General features: G+C 43.6%; 1 protein-coding gene across 4 annotated transcripts in view; it reads left to right on the forward strand.

Annotated features, from left to right (window-relative positions):
- LOC136831379 (uncharacterized) overlaps positions 1-20,908 on the forward strand; it is a 224,094-nt gene extending 203,186 nt beyond the window's left edge. For all 4 annotated transcript variants that reach the window (XM_067091740.1, XM_067091741.1, XM_067091739.1 and 1 more), the window contains exon 5: positions 17,747-20,908. In XM_067091740.1, coding sequence (XP_066947841.1) covers positions 17,747-20,576 — 2,830 coding nt within the window. In that variant the 3' untranslated portion in view covers positions 20,577-20,908. The remainder of the gene's footprint in view (positions 1-17,746) is intronic.
- The last annotated feature ends 250 nt before the right edge of the window (positions 20,909-21,158 follow it).

Here is a 21,158-nt window from a genome sequence, read left to right on the forward strand (position 1 = left end):
GTGAGCCCACAGCATAGTTTCAAAAGGTCTGGGATGGCGCTGGAGCAGAGGGCCTCCTCTGCCAGTCAGGTTCCATCAACCTCCATCCAAAGACTTACTGGACTTTGTAAAAGACCTTCTTCAAAAAGAAGGCAATAAAGAAAGTGAGACACTTGAAATTTCAAGGCCGTCTGTTCAGTGTCCCAAAGAAAGATTCAATCCAGCAAAGAGACAGAGTCTCAACTTATACATTCAATGCGACAAGTTTACGATGCTTACGATCTCGCAGGTGCGGACCCTACTTCCCGTGGGGCCGTCACCACCTCTATAGATCTTTCAGACGATATTATCACGTCCCGATTGGAGAAACTTCTCTCCTTACCTAGGGTTCAGACTAGGGAAACAAGCATACTCGTTCAGAGTCATGCCATTCGGAGCTCAACATAGCGCCCAGAATTTTTACCAAACTGGCAGAGACAGTAGTCCAACAGCTAACGGGCCCAAGGGCTTATGCCTAGCATCATACCTGGACGATTGGATAATTTGGGCATCCAACGCCAAGGAATGTTGACAAGCAACATTCATAGTGGTCAGCTTCCTGGAATCCTTGGGATTCCAAATAAACAGGAAGAAATCCCCGTCTAGTTCGGAGGCTCAGTTTCAGTGGTTAGGAATCCAATGGGACCTAAACACACACAAACTGTCACTTCTCGCCAGCCAAAAGGAGGAAATAGCCAAAGCTACCAGGCAGTTCCTCAAAAACAAAAGAGCCTCTTGTCGTACCCAGGAAAGAGTCCTGGGTTCTCTTCAGTTCATGTCAGTGACAGATTTGCTGCTAAAAGCCAAACTGAAGGATATAAACAGGGTATGGCGGAGACGAGCCAACAGCAGAAACAGAGACAAAATGTCTCTAATTCTGCCGGTGTTGAGGAAGAGGCTTCGACCATGGTCAACAGTCAAGAGTTTGTCAAGGTCAGTGCCTCTCCAGTTTCCCCCTCCATCATTAGTGATCCATACGGATGCTTCCCTAAGCGGATGGGGAGGATACTCCCAACACAAGAAAGTTCAAGGAACATGGTTGACTGTATTCCGCCAGTTCCATATCAACATTCTAGAGGCAATGGCAGTATTTTTAACACTAAAGAAACTACGTCCAACCAGACAGATTCACATCAGACTGGTAGTGGACAGTGCAGTAGTTGTACATTGCATAAACAGAGGGGGGCTCCAAGTCGAGCCATATCAATCAGGTAATGATTGCAATTTTCTCTCTGGCAAGGAAACATCTTTGGCACCTGTCAGCTACCCACCTGGCAGGTGTTCGAAATGTCATTGCAGATTCACTATCCAGGACAACTCCACTGGAGTCAGAATGGTCCTTGGACAAGGCATCATTCGAGTGGATTTGTCTTCAGATACCGGGTCTCCAGGTGGACCTGTTTGCCACAGAGAGCAACCACAAGCTTCCGTGTTACGTTGCTCCCAATCTAGACCCTCTAGCTCATTCCATGGATGCGATGTCAATTGACTGGAACAGGTGGCAAAGGATCTATCTGTTTCCACCAGTAAACCTATTAATGAAAGTTTTACACAAACTCAGATCATTCAAAGGTCAAGTAGCACTTGTGGCACCCAACTGGCCGAAGAGCAATTGGTTTCCTCTTCTTCTAGAGTTGAAACTCCGGCGCAAACAGATCCCCAGTCCAAGATTGACACAAGTAGTGCAAACTCGGACTGTGTCAGCTTCCTCAAGAATTCTGAATGCCCTAGCTTTATGGACTTCATGAAGTTTGCAGCTCAGAAAGACGCTAACATTGATCCTATTAATACACTGTACATAGAATCAGACAAGAGGGAATCTACTCTCAGGCAATATGACTCAGCAGTTAAGAAGTTAGCATTATTTCTGAGGGAATCTGAAGCTCAGGAAATGACCACGAACCTAGCAATCTCTTTCTTCAGATCATTATTTGAGAAAGGACTGGCCACTAGTACTATTACTACAGCAAAATCTGCTTTAAGAAAAATATTTTTACATGGCTTTAATATTAACCTTACAGACTCATATTTTTCGTCAATTCCTAAAGCATGCACTCATCTTAGACCAGCAACCCATCCTCACACGGTTTCCTGGTTCTTAAATGACGTACTTAAATTGGCATCAGACACTGATAACGAATTATGTACATACTCAAGTCTGTTAAGGAAAACGTTATTTTTAGTAATTCTAGCCTTTGGGGCTAGAATTTCTGAACTGTCTGCTCTCTCTAGAGAACCGAACCATGTTGATTTCCTCCCGTCAGGAGAAGTTCTGTTGTCTCCGGATCTAAAGTTTCTAGCAAAGAATGAGGATCCACAAAATAGATGGTCTCCTTGGAAGATTATTCCCCTTCCACAGGATCTGTCTTTATGTCCAGTTAACACTTTAAAAGCTTATTTAAATAAAACTTCTAATAGAATTTCAGGCCCTCTTTTGTTGGGAAAATGGAGGAACCATTTCCTTAAAGGCCATCAGGCAACAAATACTATATTTCATTAAACAGGCAAACCAGATTCAGTACCTCAGGTACATGATATTCGGCGGTGGCCACCTCAGCTAATTATTTTCATAACATGAATTTTGATGACCTTAAAAGTATACGGGCTGGAAATCACCAACAGTGTTCAAACGCCACTATCTTAAGTCTCTAGAGGCTCTTAAATATTCCACAGTAGCTGCAGGAAGTATTGTTCCTCCAGCCCCAGACTAGTTTATGTAACCTTAGTTTATCCTATTGTTTGTATTTCTCTCAGCGGCCTACCTGCCTCGTTTACTTGCCCTGCCTTCTAACCTTTAGGTCAGGCCTGCTTCACAGCCTGACTCCTGGCCGTTCATGGATATCCTGTTTTAAATCTTTTGTTAGCCTTAAGTGTCTTGGTGTTGGTTATTTTATGATTTAGACTGTGTGCCTTATAATGTTAATTATGTTTTTAATACGAATGTTTTGGGTTATTAAAACACAGTAATTTTCTCATAGTTTTATTTAGCTCCATTAAGGTAATTCTTAGAGGGCTCCACCCAAGCTTTTGTATGGCTGATTCTCTGTTACTATTTCACTGGGTGACACAGGTCGAGCCCAGAAAAGGGATTTTGACAAAGGAAAAATCTATTTCTGAGGAAGACCTGTGTCACCCAGTGACCCATCCTGTGCTTCCTTTTCCCTCCCGAGTGGCATACCAAGCTTGGGAGGTGCTAATGGGATGAATAATGGCAAAAGGGGTGGTGGTTGGCTGGAGGTGTGGAGGGTAAGGCTTTGATACGGCTCCTCCCTTTTCAGGGGTTTTGAGAATGGAGAAATCTGTAGGGTTAAGATCTGTGGTAGTGGCAACCACTCACCCCTTGTGCATACCGATACCATCTAATGGTGTTCGATCCAGGGTCGTAACCCTGGCATTATGGATAGCTTTTTCTCTGGTATATTTAGCAATATTTATACCTAGAAATGAGTGCTAATGGATCATTTCACTGGGTGACACAGGTCTTCCCCCAGAAATAGATTTTTCCTTTGTCAAAATCCCTTTTCTGTTTGCTCTGGTTTTGGATGTACTGAGTGAGAAACATCATGTGCAGATGATTTGGTGATTACTGCAGAGACTGAAGAAGAATTGCAAAGATGGGTAAGAGAGTGGCAGGAATCTCTTAAATTGGTTGCTATGAAGGTAAATGCGGATAAAGGTGAATTTATGTGTTCAGCAAGCAGGGAAAGTTACGTTAAGTATACCTTAGTTTTACAAGACCACCGACCTGATTAACAGCTCTCCTAGGGCTGGCCGGAAGGATTAGACATTTTACGTGGCTAAGAACCAATTGGTTACCTAGTAATGGGACCTACAGCTTATTGTGGAATCTGAAACACATTATAGCAAGAAATGAATTTCTATCATCAGAAATAAATTCCTCTAATTCTTCATTAGCCGGCCAGAGACTCGAACTCGGGCCTAGCAAGTGCCAGCCGACAACTTTACCAAGTCACCCAATGAGCAAGCAGGGAGAGGATAGGTTATTTATACTGGATAAATGAGGCCTAGATTTAAAACAGGTATAGAATATCAAGTACTTAGGATCTACTTTGGGCCAGGAGGTAGGGTGTGAAGTTGAGGTTGAAAGCAGGATAAGAATTTAGGGGCAATGGAGGGATGTGGCAGGGATAGTGTGTGAAAAAAGGATGCTGAAAAGAGTAAAGATAAAGATCTGTGATGTATGGTTCAGAAACATGGGCATTAAGAAGGAAAGAAGAACAGAAGCTGGTACAAACATAGATGAGGAATCTCGCTGCATGTGAGGCTAGAAAATGAAGGAACTAGAAGCGCATAAGTGGTAAAGGTTATGATAAGAAGTTTACTATTGGTTTGGGCATTGGTAAAGATGAGTAAGGATGAAGGAGTGAAGAGGGATTAGATGGGACGTGTTATGGGTAAAAGGTCGAGAGGGAGACAAAGAACTAGCTGGTGTGATAAAGTTAGGTAGGATTTGGAGAAGAAAGGTTTAACAGAGGAAGGTGGTTTTTGACAGAAATAGTTGGAGAAGATGCATCAAGGCAACCAACTTCTTAGCCTAGGGATAGCAGTGGGGATGAAGAAGAATAGTGATTTTAAAGAAGAATGGTCAGGGGCGTATTGTGATAAAATAAGAGATTATTGTACAGTAGTACATATACGAGGGTAAGTCAAAAAGTTCCAGGAAAAATTGTTGAATGATGTATTTACACAGGAATGAAACAACCCAAATACTTGCCAGTAAACAATTATCTGTGATGTAGTGGTCCATTTAGACTTGTTACCTCAGTCATCCTCTTGCTACCGTGGTGTTAACATCTGCTTCAGAAAAGTAACTTCTTGAACCCATGGAAAATAAAAATTTTGAGATGAGAGCTAACATCAAGTTTCTGACCAAGCTTGATTGGAAACCAGGAAAAATTATTGAAGCTTTGCAACAAGTTTATGGAGATTCTTCTCCATCTAAATCAGTTGTTTATGGTTGGATAAAGCGATTTAAGGATGGTCGGGAGGACCTCAAAGACAACCCAAGAGAGGGAAGACCATCGACTGCAAAAAATGAAAGAATTGTGGCTTTGGTGCAGAATCTAGTGGATGAAGATCGTCGGATTACTATCGATATGATAGCTAATGAAACTGGGATCTCCCATGGTTCTGCATTTTCAATTTTAAATGAAAATCTTGGTTTGAGTAAACTTTCAGCACGTTGGGTCCCAAAAGCGCTGCGTGAAGACCAACTGCATCAAAGAGCTGAACTTTCTCTTGCAGTTTTAACGAAGATTGAATCAAATGAATCAGAGTTTTTTGACCGGATTGTTACTGGAGATGAAACTTGGATCCATCAATATGACCCAGAAAGTAAAATTCAATCAAAGCAATGGTTACCAAGAGGTTCAGCTGCACCAGTGAAGTTCAAAGTGGCGAGATCTGCCCAGAAGGTTATGGCAACAGTGTTTTGGGACTCCAAAGGAGTGATTTTGATTGATTTCCTTGAAGGACAAAAAATAATCACCGGGAACTACTACAAAGGTGTTTTTTGCAAAAACTGAAGACTGCATTGGCTAAAAAGCGTCGAGGAAAGTTGCAGCGCAGAATTTTGTTCCATCATGATAACGCTCCAGCACATTCATCAAGGGTTGCAAGAGAAGTCCTACGGAAATTTAGGTGGGAAACTCTTCCACATCCTCCTTATAGTCCTGATCTTGCTCCTTCAGATTTTTTCCTGTTCCCAAAACTCAAGGAACACTTAAGAGGAGTCCGGTTTGAATCTTTGGATGCTGCTAAACATGCAGTTTCAACATGGTTTAATAGAAAGGCCCCAAATTTCTACAAAGAAGGGTTGCAGAGGTGGAAACAGCGCCTTGAAAAATGTATAGAGTTAGATGGTAGATATGTAGAAAAAAGGGATTTTGACAGAGGAAAAATCTATTTCTGAGGAAGGTCCCGTGTCACCCGGTGAAATTCCATTACAGCACGAATTTCTAGGTATAACAATGCTAGATATACCAGAGAAAAGAGCTTTCAGGAAAGCTGGGGTTACTACCCCCCAGTCGACCGTCTTTTAGAAGACGTCGGTATAATGAAGGGTGAGTGAAATACCACTACCACGGAAATATACTCGAAAGATCTCTCCTTATCAAAACCCCGTAAAGAGCGGTGAGCCGTTACAGCCCCCACACTCAACACCCGCCAGGACGGCGACACCAGCGCCACCTACTTCATTCCATGCTAGCACTAACCCCAGACTTGGCATGTGCAAAAGGGGAGGGAGTACTAGACTAGACAGGGAGGGTCACTGGTGACCACGGGACCTTCCTCAGAAATAGATTTTTCCTCTGTCAAAATCCCTTTTCTGAGTTCAGTCCCTGTCAGCCGGTGAAATAGTGATAGAGAATCATGCCAAGACTGCTACTACTGGAAAACAAGGGGGTAACCTGAAGAAAAGGCAAAATTGTAACGAAAATAATTTTAATTAAAGAATCTCTTCCATGAAGCAAGAATACTTAAAAGTAAGGCAACTTAACTTTAAGGCACATCAATAAACTTAACACTACAAAACACTGGAGGTCTCTGACTGATGGGTAGAAAACCTCAAAAATCTTAAAATTACTTAAAAGTAGTGAAACATGAAATGTGCACAGAACAAGAAATACAACTTTAAAACTATATATGTAAACTTAGGCTTAACATGTAAGAGGCAAGACTAATGAAAATAACACACGCAATTATCCGGGTACGTGGAGCCAACAAAAACTGTCCAGTACCCTATAAACGAAACAATTATGGCTAATCAGGTTACAGTTTTCCATCATAAAACACAAACATATCAATATGAAGAGCTAGGCAGTGAGGCATAAACTACCAGGAAAACAAGCAGAGAAGCAAATGAGGTAGGCATGGGGGGAAAAGGAAAGGATATAATTATTTAATGTGGGGAGATGACACTTCCCACTGCTACAGTAGAATATTTCAGGGCTTGAGTGATTTTAAATAGTGGCGTTTAAACACTAGAGGTGATTTCAACCCGTATATTTTGATAACTCTGAAAAGTCCATATTATGAAAATAATTAGTAGAAGTAGCCACTGCTCGAATATCATGAACTTTAGGAACTGAGTCTGGGTTGGCTTGTTTAATGAAATACAGAATCTGTTGTCTTATACCATTAAGGAAAAAGTACCACCTTTCTCCTGATAAAAGAGGACCCGACTTACTCTGTGGAGTTCTTGAGAGATAAGATTTAAGTGTATGGACTGGACATAAAGATTGATCTTGAGGAAGGGGCACCACCTTCCAGGAGACCACCTGTCCTGTGGGTCTTCGTTTTTAGCTAAAAAACTAGGGTCAGGGGAGAGGAGGACTTCTCCGGATGGGAGGAAGTTAACAAAATTATCACCTCTAGTGAGAGCTGACAGCTCTGAAATTCTAGCACCTGAAGCCAAACTAAGTAAAAATAAGGTTTTCCTTAACAGATCTTGATAAGAGCAATTTAAGTTATCCAACTCTGACGCTAATTTAAGGACGTCATTGAGAAACCAAGTAACCGAATGTGGACGTGATACTGGTCTCAGACGAGCACATGCTCTGGGGATGGATGAAAAATAAGAATCTGTAAGGTCAATTTTAAAGCCGTAAAGAAATACTTTCTTCAATGCCGACTTGACTGTGGTAATAGTGGCGGAGCCAGGCCTTTCTCAAACAGTGACCTAAAGAAGGAAACTCCTAAATTAGTCGTCATAATTTTGGCTTCAGAAGCTTTCAGGAAGGAGGCTAACTTTTGACTGCTGAGTCATATTGCCTAATAGTAGAATCTCTTTTATCTGATTCTAAAAACAGAGTGTTGACAGGGTCAATGTTTGCTCCTTTTTGAGCTGGAGAACTTTATAAAGTCCATAAAGCTAGGGCATCTTGAATCCTTGAGGAAGCTGACACAGTCTTGGTTTGTACTGTCTGGGTCAGAATGGGCTTGGGAATCCGAAGACTCCATATAAGCCCAGTTCCTGAAGGAGAGGGAACCAATTGCTCTTCGGCCAATAGGGGCTACCAGAGCTGGTTGACCTTTGAATGTCCTTAGTTTGTGTAAAACTTTCAGCAGCAAATTTATTGAGGGAACAGATAAATTCTCTCCCAATTGTTCCAATCTACTGTCATTGCGTCTGTGGCGAACGCCTGAGGGTCCAGGTTGGGGGCCACGTAACAGGGGAGCTTGAAGTTGCTCTCTGTTGCGAACAGATCCATTTTGGAGTCCCGGGAGCGGCAAATCCACTGAAAGATTCGCGTCCAGGGGACCACTCCGTCTCCAACGGAGTAGTCCTGGACAGAGATCCGCCACCACGTTCGGACACCTGCCAGGTGGGTGGCTGACAGGTGCCAACCGTGCTTGTTCGCCAGGGAGAAGATAGCTACCATTACTTGGTTTACTCGACCTGATTTGGAGCCGCCCCTGTTGATGCAATGAACCACCACTGCGCTGTCTAGCACCAACCTGATATGAATCCGATTGGGAGGGCGGATTTTCTTCAGCGTCAGAAAGACCGCCATGGCTTCCAGGGTGTTTATATGGAACTGCTGAAACATTGTGGACCACGTTCCCTGTACTTTTTGTTTTGGTGAATATCCCCCCCAGCCGCTTAGAGAAGCGTCTGTGTGGATAACTAGTGCCGGAGGGGGAAACTGAAGTGGGACTGCTTTGGACAGGCCCTTGACTGTGGTCCAAGGCGAAGCCTTGTCTTTAAGATCCGAGGGATAGAGGAGACCCTTTCCCTGAGCTTGGTGTTTGCTCGGCTCCGCCACACCCTGTTTATGTCCTTTAACTTGGCTTTCAAGAGCAGGTCTGTTACTGAAGCAAATTGGAGAGACCCGAGGACCCTTTCCTGGGACCGATTGCGGGATGCTGACTGATTTTTGAGAAACCTCTTGGTGAGAGACGCTATCTCTTTCCTCTTGGAAGGAGGGAGAGACAACGTGTGGGAGGACAGGTCCCACTGAAGACCCAGCCATTGAAACCGAGACTCGAGTCAGGCGGGACTTCTCCCTGTTCAGCTGAAAACCCAATGACTCTAGGAAATTGGTGACTATGGACGTGGCTTTCTGACACTCCGCAAGCACAGTTGGAGCCCAGATTATCCAGTCGTCCAGGTACGCTGCTAGGGAGATTCCTTGGGACCGGAGCTGCTGTACTACCGTATCCGCCAGCTTGGTGAATATCCTGGGTGCAATGTTCAGACCGAAGGGCATGACCCTGAAGGAGTTATAGAGGGATCAGAAATTTGTTTTTATTTAGCATTTCCCAACGTTTTGTGAGAGAGAGAGAGAGAGAGAGAGAGAATTGTTGTTGTGAGTGGTTCGGTTGTTGGAGTTGGTTTTACGGCTGTCTCTCTGTCTGTCGGTCTGTCGGGAGTTTTTCGTTTTTGGGAGGTCTTGGGCAGTTGAGGTCCAACCTTGAAAGTGAACGGGAGTTTGTCTGGCTTTTGTTTTGGATACCGGTACCGATATTGATGGTGCATGTGTCTCTTCTTTTTTTTTTGTTCGTTGTTGGTGGAGGGTTTGTTTGAAATTTTGTTTTTGTGGTTTCTGTGTGCTGTGATTGGCGACCGTGGACCTTTACCCATCTCCAGCAACCGAAGATCAGGGTGAGTGTTGTTTTGTTTGTGGGTTAAAATTCCGCCACATAATATTTGGCGCCCAACGTGGGGCAGCTGGTATTGCAGCTGCAATTGAGGTTGGTGGCTGGTAGTGTGACTGAAGAGAAGGATGGAAGAGGAACTGGTAAGGTTGAGAGAGGAGAATACGTGGTTGAGGGGTGAGAATGAGAGATTGAGGAGTCAGTTGGAGGAGGTGGAGGGAATACTAAGAAGTGCAAAAGAAGAAATGAAAGGGGAGATGAAAGAGTCAGAAAGAGAATGGAAGAGAGGATGGAAGAGAGGATGGATAAAAGTTGGAGGAATGATGAAAGGTGTGGAAGAAATGGTGAAAGGTATGTTCAAGGGTTTTTGGAGAAGGGGCTGTTGAGGCAGGTTCTCTGGAACGTGTGAAGGGGCAAGAGAGAAAGAAAAGGAGGAAGAAGTGAATGGAAGCGTGAGTGATGAAAGTGATATGGGAATAGGAAGTAAGAAACGAGGAATGAGAGGCAGGGTAAGAAAAAGGGAATGAAAAGCAAGGGAAGGAACAGAGGGAAAGTAAGGATAAGTCAGGGAAGAAAAAGGGAAGAAGGGAAAGGAAAGGAAACTGGTAAGAAGGGAAAGGAAGTGGGAAAGGCAGGAAAGAAGGGAGAGGGTGAAGGCAGTAGTGATAGTGAGGTGGATGGAGGTGAGTGGATAAAAGTGGATAAAAGAGGGGGAAGAAGAGTGTAATGAGTAAGATGAATGTAAGTGCAGAAGTGGACTCTTTGTATTCGGAAGAGGGTATGAAAGGACAGAGCGAAAGTAGCGAAAGTGAGAGTGAAAGTGAGAAAGAAGTGAGAAAGGCTATATGTATGTGAGGGAGGTACCCGGTGTGAAAAGTATAATGAGTATGGAAGTAGGGATGTGCATGATTTCATTTTAGGGAGTATGAAAGGTTTTGTCAGGATAAGTATGGGGAAAGTAAGAGAGTGTGGGCACGAGAATTAGGAGAGTATTTGACTGGGTTTCTACTTGATATGTATAGGGTTATTATGAGTGTGGGCGATGTTGAGTATGACAAGGTGAAAGCTAGACTAGTTGAGCAAGCGAGGCGTATGAAAGCGAAAGTGTTAAGTATAAGAGGAAGAATGAATTTGATGAGGCAAGAATGAAAGCTGGGGAAACCTTGTCACTATATGCTTGTAGGCTGGAGACGTTGGCAAGGAAGAAGTTTGGGGATGATGGGATAGATGAATGTAAGGAGTTAGTAAGGAAGTTGTTAGGGACAGTGCCAGATGGAGTTAGAGAATTTGTGAACTTGAAGCGGAAGGAGAAGAAAAGATGGACGAATGAAAGGTTGACTTGGGGAGAAATTTTGGAAATTGTAGAAGATTATGAGCTTGACAGGGTTATAAAGAGAGCAGAAGTGTAAGTGTAAGGGCTGGGGTAGATGAGAGAGTACCAGAGTTTGGAAGCTTTAGGGATGCAGTGTTGAGGGGCCCAATGAGAATGGCCGATAGTGTAATAGATAGGAGTGTAAGAGCAAGTAATGTGGAGGTGCCAGTGAGGATGAATGATGGGTTTGTAAGGGAACAACGGGTTGGACGGGTTAGGGATAGTAGTGTACAAAGGGGAAGGTCGGTGAGTGGAAGTCGAGATGAAGTGTTTTAGATGTGGAAAGGAAGGACATACAAATAATGAGTGTAGGTGGGCTTTAGGAGCGTGTTTGGGTGTGGGCAATCGGGACATTTGTAAGGGAGTGTAAAGAAAGATAGGGGTTAAATGCTACAGGTGCGGACAGGTGGGTCATATTGCTAATGGTTGTATTCAAGGCCAGTGAATGTAATATGTGGCAACTGTGGTAAGAATGGGCATTATCAGAATGTGTTCAGAACCGAGCAGTGTGTCGAATGTGGAATGGAAGGGCATGTATCAAGTGTATGTAGACGTAAAAAGAGGGTGACTGTGACAGCGAATTCGGGAAACTGAGTGTGAAGGGGGTTCAAATGGGTGGATCCTCCAGAATGCAAGCAATGGTGCGTGTGATGCATGTACGTGAGGGGTTGTTGCATGAGGGGGCTTTGCTGGAAAGACTGACGAGTGCATGAAGCAATTTGTTTTGATAGAGTATGGCAGAAAACGTAAGAAAGGGAAGAATAAAGTGAACGGAATGAGGAGTAAGTTGTGTGAAAGGGGTGTGAGTGCCAAAGTGAAAATGAGTGATAAAGCGTGTAATACGGATGAATGGGATGGTATGGATAGAACGTATAGTATATGCGGGTTTGATATAACTGAGTTGACTGAGCGTGTAGGGGTTGGTGAACGGTTGGAGGTGGCGAGTGTAAGAGTAAAGAGAGCGTAGCAGTGATAGACGAGTGATTGAAAGCATGAATGAATCGTTGCAAAGAATTGGAAAGGTCAATGAGGGAATGGGATGGGTTAGTTGAAGAATTTGGGGAGGTATTTGGGAACGAGTTAGAGGGTATAGATGAGATTGTGGATGAAATTGAGAGTGGTAATAGTGAAGAAGATAGCGTGAATCTGAGAGAGAATGGAGGAGAAAATGTAAATCTGAATGTTGCTGGAAAGAGAGTGAGTCTGAGAGAATGATTTGCGTGTTTTGAACGCGATCTAGAGGACCTGCTAGGGAGCATCCGTGGGTGTTGCGTAAGGCGATTTGAAAGAGGTGTGAAAGGTGTTGGTTGGGAAATGCTAAAAGGGGGAGAAATATAGAGGATCAGAAATTTGTTTTTATTTAGCATTTCCCAACATTTTTGAGAGAGAGAGAGAGAGAGAGAGAGAGAGAGAGAGAGAGAGAGAGAGAGAGAGAGAGAGAGAGAGAGAGAGAGAGTGTGTAATTGTCAACTTGTGAAGGAGTGGTTCGGTTGTTGGAGTTGGTTTTACGGCTGTCTCTCTGTCTGTCGGTCTGTCGGGAGTTTTTCGGCTTTTTGGGAGGTCTTGGGCAGTTGAGGTCCAACCTTGAAAGTGAACGGGAGTTTGTCTGGCTTTTGTTTTGGATACGGTACCGATATTGATGGTGCATGTGTCTCTTTTTTTTGTTCGTTGTTGGTGGAGGGGTTTGTTTGAAATTTTGTTTTGTGGTTTCTGTGTGCTGTGATTGGCGACCGTGGACCTTTACCCATCTCCAGCAACCGAAGATCAGGGTGAGTGTTGTTTTGTTTGTGGGTTAAAATTCCGCCACAGAGTAGGCTTGGTTCCCGAGTCTGAAACCGAGGAACTGAGAGAAGTTCAGCGCAACTGGGGACGTGATAATAAGCGTCTGAAAGATCGATAAGGTGGTGACGGCTCCACGCGGAAGTAGAGTCCGGACCTGAGCTACCGTAAGGCGCGAAACTTGTCGATTTTATGTAGAGATTTAGACGCGACAGATCCAGGATCACTCTTAGCTGATCGGAGCCTTTTTGGGAACAGTGAATAGCCTGCCTTGAAATTTTAGGTGCCTTGCTTTCTTTATTGCTCGTTTGTTGAGCAATCCTTTTACATAATCCTGTAGGATTGATGTGGGTGGCTGGTAAAATCTGTTTGAGAGGAGGATTCTTGATCCAGCTCCACCCCAGTCCCTTGGACACAATGCTGTGTGCCCACGGGCTGAAGGTCCACTGGTCCCTGAACCAATACAGGCGACCGCCTACCTGCGTTTTCTCAGTGGGAGGGAGCGGGTTTGTTCCCTCTACCACGTCCTCTCCCCCTTGGGGTGGTGTTGGATTTTCCTCTGTAGGGGGCCTTGCCCCTTCCTCCCCTTGCCACCCTGTTGAGGCCGTGAAAAAATCCACGGCCTTCATATGTAGGGTTGTATGCTGGTGAGGATACATAGGAGGGCGCCGCTGGTTGAACCAAAACATACTGCTGGGGTTGGGACTTAGAGGTAGATGGCTGGGCCACTGCCGAGACCGGGACGGCTTGAACCATCGCCTGATGAGGCCTCTTATGTCTCCTGAACCTTTTTTCCTCCTCTCGTCTGGGGCCGGCCGATTCTGGGGTCTTGCGCTTATAAGTGGGAATTCCCCACCGAGCGAATAAGACTCTGATTGGCCCGTGTAGCCTCGGACATGACGGATGTAACCTCTCCTTCAGGGAAGAGGTTAGGTCCCCAGATTGAACTTTTAATGAGCTTGTTAGGCTCGTGGCGGATTGTAGCGTCAGCAAAAATAAATTTTCTACATTCCAGCCTAGCCATAACAAACTCATGCAAGTCTAACTGGAAGGTCGCCAGGAAAGACTTAGCCAGGACCTGAAAAAGGGCTCGTCCGAGCCGGAGACAGCAGTAGCCTCAGTAAGACAGCCGGAGCTCAAGGACCGGGCTAACTTAGTCCGGGTCTCAAACTCGCCTTTAACAATGATTCCGGCAGCTTAGGGAGTTGCTCGCTAAACTGCGTGGAAGCGCAAATTTGGGTCCAGCTTGCCTACAGTGAAAGTGGACGGGCGTCCACCCAGAACTCGTTACTTCCTGGGAATACCAGGAAGTAGGGTCTGTTTCCTCAATTGAGAAAGGGGTTCCCATCGAGGCATGCGGGTCGTGGCCAGAGCAATTTTATCCATACAAGGAGTGGGAAGATCTTCACCCAGGGTGAACATCGTGAAATTGCCCATGAAAGGGGTCAATTTTGTGTTCACTGCCTGCCACTCCGTCAGAGTGCGGGGAGAGCCGACTGGGCTTGGTCTCTAGGGATGATGACAGTTTCCCTAGGAACCTTGTCTGAAATCGAATCCAGGCTTCTTCGGTAAGCCTCATGAAGCCAGGATAAGGGGCAAGAGAGATCGGGGGAAGAACTCCAACTCCTCCAACCGTCTCGTGCCCAGACCGTCTAAGGTGAGTTTGCCATCATGTTGGATGGCCCGGAGTGCGAACCGCCAGGGTTTCCGACATCAAACTAAGCGGAGGTCCGTGGTGTCGGGATAGAGTACTGCCTGGTTCGGCTTTAGGTTGGTGAGCCAAACCTTCCAGTACACTGTCATAAGTGGCAAACTTTTCTGAGATCTTCTCAAATCTCGAGTCTAGATCCTCTGTGAACTGTTTGTACAGTTCAGTGGCCAGGGCTTGTGCGTCAAAAAGAGGCTGGGGAGGAGGGCTTGGTTTAGCAGCCCCTTACTCGCGCCCCTTGCCGGAGGAGCTAGACTTACTCCCGGAGGCTACCGGTCCTGGGACCTTAGCCTTCGACGGAGGGAAGGGCAATGCCTTCTTAGAAGTCGAGGACTTATAGCCCTTCGCCTTCCATGAAGTCTTCAACTTGGGGATAGCAGACGGAGCTCTATCACCCAAAGAAGAAGACTTCACAAAACCTGAAAAAGATGACATAGATGAATCAGGGGAGTTAAACAAAGAGGGGCCCGCCCCAACCTCCTCACTTACCTCTCCACTTACCACCTGGTCCTGCTCCGTATTCATAGGTTCCAAGTCGAGATTTAGTGCGGCAACATCCTCCGAGACCTCGGCGTACAAAATGTCCACTTGAGGTGGCTGGGTGCATCGAGGATCTGCTGGATAATAGGGGTGGCAAGTTCTTCCGAACTGCTGTGGCCACCACCGTGCGCGGGTAAAGCAGATCCCTCAACCTGGCGTCGAGGACGTAGGGCTTCCCGGACGGAACATTTCTGCCGAACCCAGCCACCCAGGCCCGGAGGGATTCCAAGGCAGACTTCTTGGAATTTTCATCCGCCTGCAAAGGAAACCTGTGGTTAGTCAGGAATGCAAAGACCGACGGAAGATATAATCAACGAACGTATGAGGAGCATGGACCGGAGGAAAGAAGACTTTCACTTACCGACTCGTCTTGGATGGTTGAGGAGAGAGCGAAAGCAAACCTCACAGCCATCGGGTGCCAAACAACCAGGTCGTCAGCCGGACCGCACAACCAGCGTGGGTCCGGCACACCACGTGCCCGTAGGGTTGTTGAAGGAGGCGGTACCTCCGGCTCCTCACAACGAACAGTCTGTAAAGGTAACAGTACATGAACCTCACACTCTAAGCAAAATAAATTGGCAAGGCCGGAAACTCAACTACAACCGGAATACTCCGGTGTAGAAGAACTACCAATTAAAAATGGGCCAATAAGCTTTAAATGCATCGAGTGGAAGTTTAAGGATTCATACCCGAGGACTCCGGGAATGAAGGAACGAGAAAACCAGGAACCAACCATAAGGGCTGCCAGAAAAATAACGGGCGGAGCCCCAGGTGTGGGACCGGAATCACGTAAATGGTAAAACAAAATAATAATAATGATAACAATAAATTATAATAAAAATAACAATAAACAAAATTAATAATGATGGTAACCCTCAAGGAGGGTCTGTATACTAGCATTACATGGAACCATTCACACCTATCTCCCCGCGGAGAAATGTTTATGGGTAAAGGAACAATGTTCATAATATACGGCGGGCCACACCTAAACCCAAACAACTTGGCCCGATGGGGGAGACGAGAGGCGAGACAGGGATCCGAACACGCTCGAGCAAACGAACCACCCACCCCACCACAGCGAAGCTGGGGACGACATGGGAGGAGCGAATCCTCTCAACCAATAGGAGAAGTCCCTGACTCGGAGAAACGCCATCTAGCGTCACCCCGCACGAGTCGCAAGGCTGAGGGGGGTAGGTGGAGAGGAGTAGGCTACCAGAAGGGGAGAGGAGACAAGGAGAACATGATACCGGCTCAACTGCAACCTTCCTTCCCAAAGGAACTTGGAAGGGAAGCCTACCCAGGGAGCTACACAGCCCAAAAGCCCAACATCTCCTAGGCGTAGCCTAATAAATCCAAACCTAGCATAGGTTAGGAGGGAGAGAGGGGTGCAAAAGGAGAGGAGTAACCAACAGGGAGATAAATTTTGTGCCGAGAGCCAGCAGGGGAACGAGCAGGGGATAAGAAGGCGACTAGCCTAGAGGAACACATCCAAAGAACTCGATTCCTCCGAAATTGGGGGAAGAGGACTAAGGGGCTCACTCTGACCCACAAACGGACCCTGAGGAACAGCAACAAAACTCCCTCAACCTGATCTCCGCACCCAGGGCAGGGGATGGAGCCAACACTCCACAAAACGACCATCATAAAAAAATAAAATTACGTTCACAGGAAGTGTAGCCTACCACGAGAGTAATTCAAAATATTTATAGGGCTCATCAGAGGCAAACTACACAACAAAAAAACAAATAAAACTAAAAACATTAACTCAAATTAAGAGCACCATCTTCAAGAATAACATAATAGCCTATGAGACTAAATGAAAAGGAACCCGACCTGGTGGGGGTACAGGATGGGGCAACTCTATGCAAAACAAAAACTAAAGTGGAGGAGAGCCACCGCACGGAACCACCAGGAAGGAATTCAAGGGCAAAAATCTAAAATATATAGCGACTGGGAGAAAACTCCGACCGAAAAGAACAGAAGGAGTCGCCTCGCGGCCGCCATGGCTGATAGGGGACGCCGTGGGCGTCATACTAAGATCTCAATATTTATGAAAATACGAGACCAAAACAGCAAACAATAGATCAAAAGCCCCACAAGAAGATGGTACTTAACTTAGAGATGGAAAAGGTGCTCGAAGCCATCGTAGATGAAGAAAAATAAATCCAAAATAGGGACGAGCACACAAAAGAAGTTTAACGATCATGTGCTAGAAAATGGAATGAAGTAGGTGGCGCTGGTGTCGCCGTCCTGGCGGGTGTTGAGTGTGGGAGCTGTAACGGCTCACCGCTCTTTTACGGGGTTTTGATAAGGAGAGATCTTTCGAGTATATTTCCGTGGTAGTGGTATTTCACTCACCCTTCATTATACCGACGTCTTCTAAAAGACGGTCGACTGGGGGTAGTAACCCCAGCTTTCCTGAAAGCTCTTTTTCTCTGGTATATCTAGCATTGTTATACCTAGAAATTCGTGTTGTAATGGAATTTCACCGGCTGACACGGGACTGAACTCAGAAATGATGTTTGAATTTCCTTAAATAAAGAGTATATTGAATTTTTCCTGGAACTTTTTGACTTACCCTCGTACAGTAGTAGTAACTGTTTGTAAGTTAGTGCTCCCATAGATTCATTATCAGTCATTAAAATTAACTTGAGCTTTATGAACTTGATATGATATGTGATACTAAAGGTTTTGAAATATATTTCCAGGGAGAACTCTGTGGAGGACTTTGAGCAGTTTCTTGAGCATACAAAACAGCCGGTTGTGTTGTGTGGACCTTCAGGATCTGGAAAATCAACTGCTCTTCAGAGATTATCACACAAGTTTTATGCTGAAGAAAACAGTATGAAATATGACTTGGTAATAATTCTTAACTCACCCTACAGGCTGCTGGACCACTCCTTGAATTCTGGTGATATGCATGATGCAATTAAAAGAAAAATGTTCAGAAGCTGCCGAGAAACTGTGAGAAAGCATACAATTGATATGTGTTTGTTTATATTGATGAATTGTGGAAATTTCCTGTTTCTTGTTGACTACAATATTAATTCTAATGATGTTAGAGGTGACAGATTAAGAGGAAAGTGGGTCTTTTGCAGTAGCTGTTTACATACTGAGTGGTCACCTTATTACTGTGTTCTTAACATTGATCGTCTTAATGAGCAATCAGTAAAAGAGTTGCTAAGTACTTTGACATCCAGCACAGAGAGCAAAGATGTCATCTCTTTGTATGAGAGCTGTGAATATAAATGTCTCATCAATAGCCCTGATATGGTCATTGCATTTAAGGAGGTTAAAGAGAAAAAATATGTAAATGTGCTACTTCAGTCATACTTGGACAAGAAAGTATCATCTGTTGAGAATTCAGATGCTCATTGTAAAATATTGGGAAAAAAGGCATTTGAGTTTATTGTAAATAACAAAATGGAATACTCAGATAACGATCTATGCGGTGTTAGTGATGAGTTAATATCACCCTTATTTGTAAAACACAAGAATTCACATGTATTTAACCTACGTGTTATCGAAGACTTTTTGGCAGCAAAGTATGTTGCTGCAAACCCCGCTGAAGCACGTAAGGATTGGGTTCGCCAAATTTCACCAATGACTAGGGTATTTAGGTTTGTTTGTGCTATTTGGAATGAAAGTAACACTTTACAGAAAAATTTACATCATTTGGAAAGTTATCTTGCAAAGTACATTGGTGCTAAGAAAGGAACATTTACACATTGGCCCTTCCTCATCTCTGTTGCAGAATACTGTCAATTCCAAGCAGATATGATGAAGCTGATATGTAAATTATTGGTGCAGAAAACCTATTGGGTGATTAAATGCAAGTTTATAAATGATGAAAGGAAGACTAAAGCACTTTTTAGATTATTAGAAAATGTGCAATTAAGCAAACAGATCACCATAAAGATTGAAAGTGGTTTCCAAAGAACAACACTATGTGATATTTGGGATAAGCTTAGTTGCATACCAGGCTTACATAATTATGCTAATATCCAAATAGCCATAATGCATAAACATACTAAGCCAGTACCATGTGACAGTTATATTTCCAGGTTACCAAGTAAGATTCTGCAAGTTGATAAACTTTTATTCATCACTAAGTACGAGGGACCATTTTTGTGTTCTGGCACTGAAGGCTTTTTGGAGTGCCAAAGTATGACACATCTAGAAGTTTTGGATGTTACTGTGTATGATATTGCCTCTTTAGCTGGAGCCTTGTCATGTGAGGGTTTGTGTAATTTGAAAGCAGTAGTGATAAAGATAGAATTGACATCTTCAATGTGCAAATCCATAAAAGATCACAATTTAAGATTTCCATCTCTCCCAGCCACCGTGTCATTTGATATTTATATTAAATATTTTGATGAAATGCAAGAATTACTAAGAAGCTTTGCAAATAAAGAGGAACTCCATGCCCTGACCATAAGAGGTATGTACATCAAAGAAAATTTTGCTCTTGATTTATTTGACTTTACAGCTCTTGAAGCTCTTTATATCAATTTTGATAATTATGCTGCTCGTCCTTCAAACATCCCAGAAGAACATACACTAAGTTCCTCCCAGCCATTTGATTTTTTTAGGGAGAGCAAACTTCCTGAAAATTTACAGAGACTCATGCTAAGAGATGCTGTGTTTTGTAATGATAGAAATATCTTCTTTGTGGGAAATAATTCTGTTATGGGAAAGTATGCCATCCAAAGATTAATACTTCTTGATTCTGATGTTTCTATTATGGGCTTAAAAAACATTTTTTCTAGTCACATTGACGTACCAATAGAAGAAAGGTTTAAAAGACAGTGTGTAAGTAGAGAGGAGACTAAGAGTAGTGAAGATAAGCCAAAGAAACCCCGTTTGAGCGAAGAAGAACGAGAAATGCGACGACGAAATAAACCAAATGGCAAGGAGCTGATAATTACATCTAATTTGAAAATGTGTAATATGTGCAAAAAGTTTCCATGTGACTGCCAGCAGTTAGACAGTGAACCACAAGATTCATTGGATGATGTTGTTGAGTTGATTAAGAAAGCCTATTATTATGATATTCTTAGCCTAAGTTATACTAGTGACTTCATTACAGTCCGGAAAGATCTTTGTGGTGATTTGAGGGTTCGTTGTCCATTGACTGATCTCACTGATGATATCATGGACAATTATGTACGGAATGAACAAGTGAGAACCCAATCTGAGCAGCAGCTGAGATCATTTTTCGAAATCTTATATCTAGCTCAGAGTATTACACTAGACTGTACAAGATTAACCTTAAACGGAGCAAGAGAAGTAATTGATAAGATCATACAATTAAAAACAAAAATGTGTTTTTGTAAAGAACCATTTTCACTAACTATATCATCATTTGAATATTGTATTGTAGGAGATGAAGTGAAGAAGAGCCGGTTTTTAGGGTCTTTAGTAGAAGAAGACTATTTACAGCAGTTCAAGTTCTGTCATTGTGAGGATAAAAGCAAGTACATTCGAAAGACTCTAAAGAAGGAAATTGTTATAAATGGTGAATATATAGAACCCTAGGAGAACATGATGACATACAAGGGTAGAGAGGCTGGAACACACTTAATTTTATGATGAGGACGTACAGACAACATTAAAGAAAAGGATTGCATTGTTAAGGTGTGGGAGGTATGCCTGGTGCACAACATACGTAACTGTGAACATCTTTGAATATGAAGAGACTTCCAAAAATAATAACATAAAAGATGAAAATGAAGAAATGAAAAAGGAATGTGAAGTAAAGCATCAGTAACAGCACAAAAATGTAAATGGTAGGGACAACTGTAAGAAGTAAAACAGACGGAAGGAGACTCACAGTCTTATAAGTGTAAGGAATATATACAGTAATACTTCGATCTTACACGATTCGAGTTGCGCAAATTCACACACACACGAACTTTTCACTGGGACCTAACTAATGGGCATACGCGATTTTTTCACAGACACACGAAATTCTCGAGAAATCCTGCAGAAGTGGGTGTTTAATTTTTGAAGTAATTTACAAGTTTTCATGCTTTTATGTGTAAAATCTGTATGAAAAATGCATTTCATTCTTTTATTTGTAAAATCTGTATGAAAAATGCATTTCATGCTTTTATGTGT

Source organism: Macrobrachium rosenbergii, chromosome 48 (genome assembly GCF_040412425.1).
Source record: "Macrobrachium rosenbergii isolate ZJJX-2024 chromosome 48, ASM4041242v1, whole genome shotgun sequence".
NCBI lineage: Eukaryota > Metazoa > Arthropoda > Malacostraca > Decapoda > Palaemonidae > Macrobrachium > Macrobrachium rosenbergii.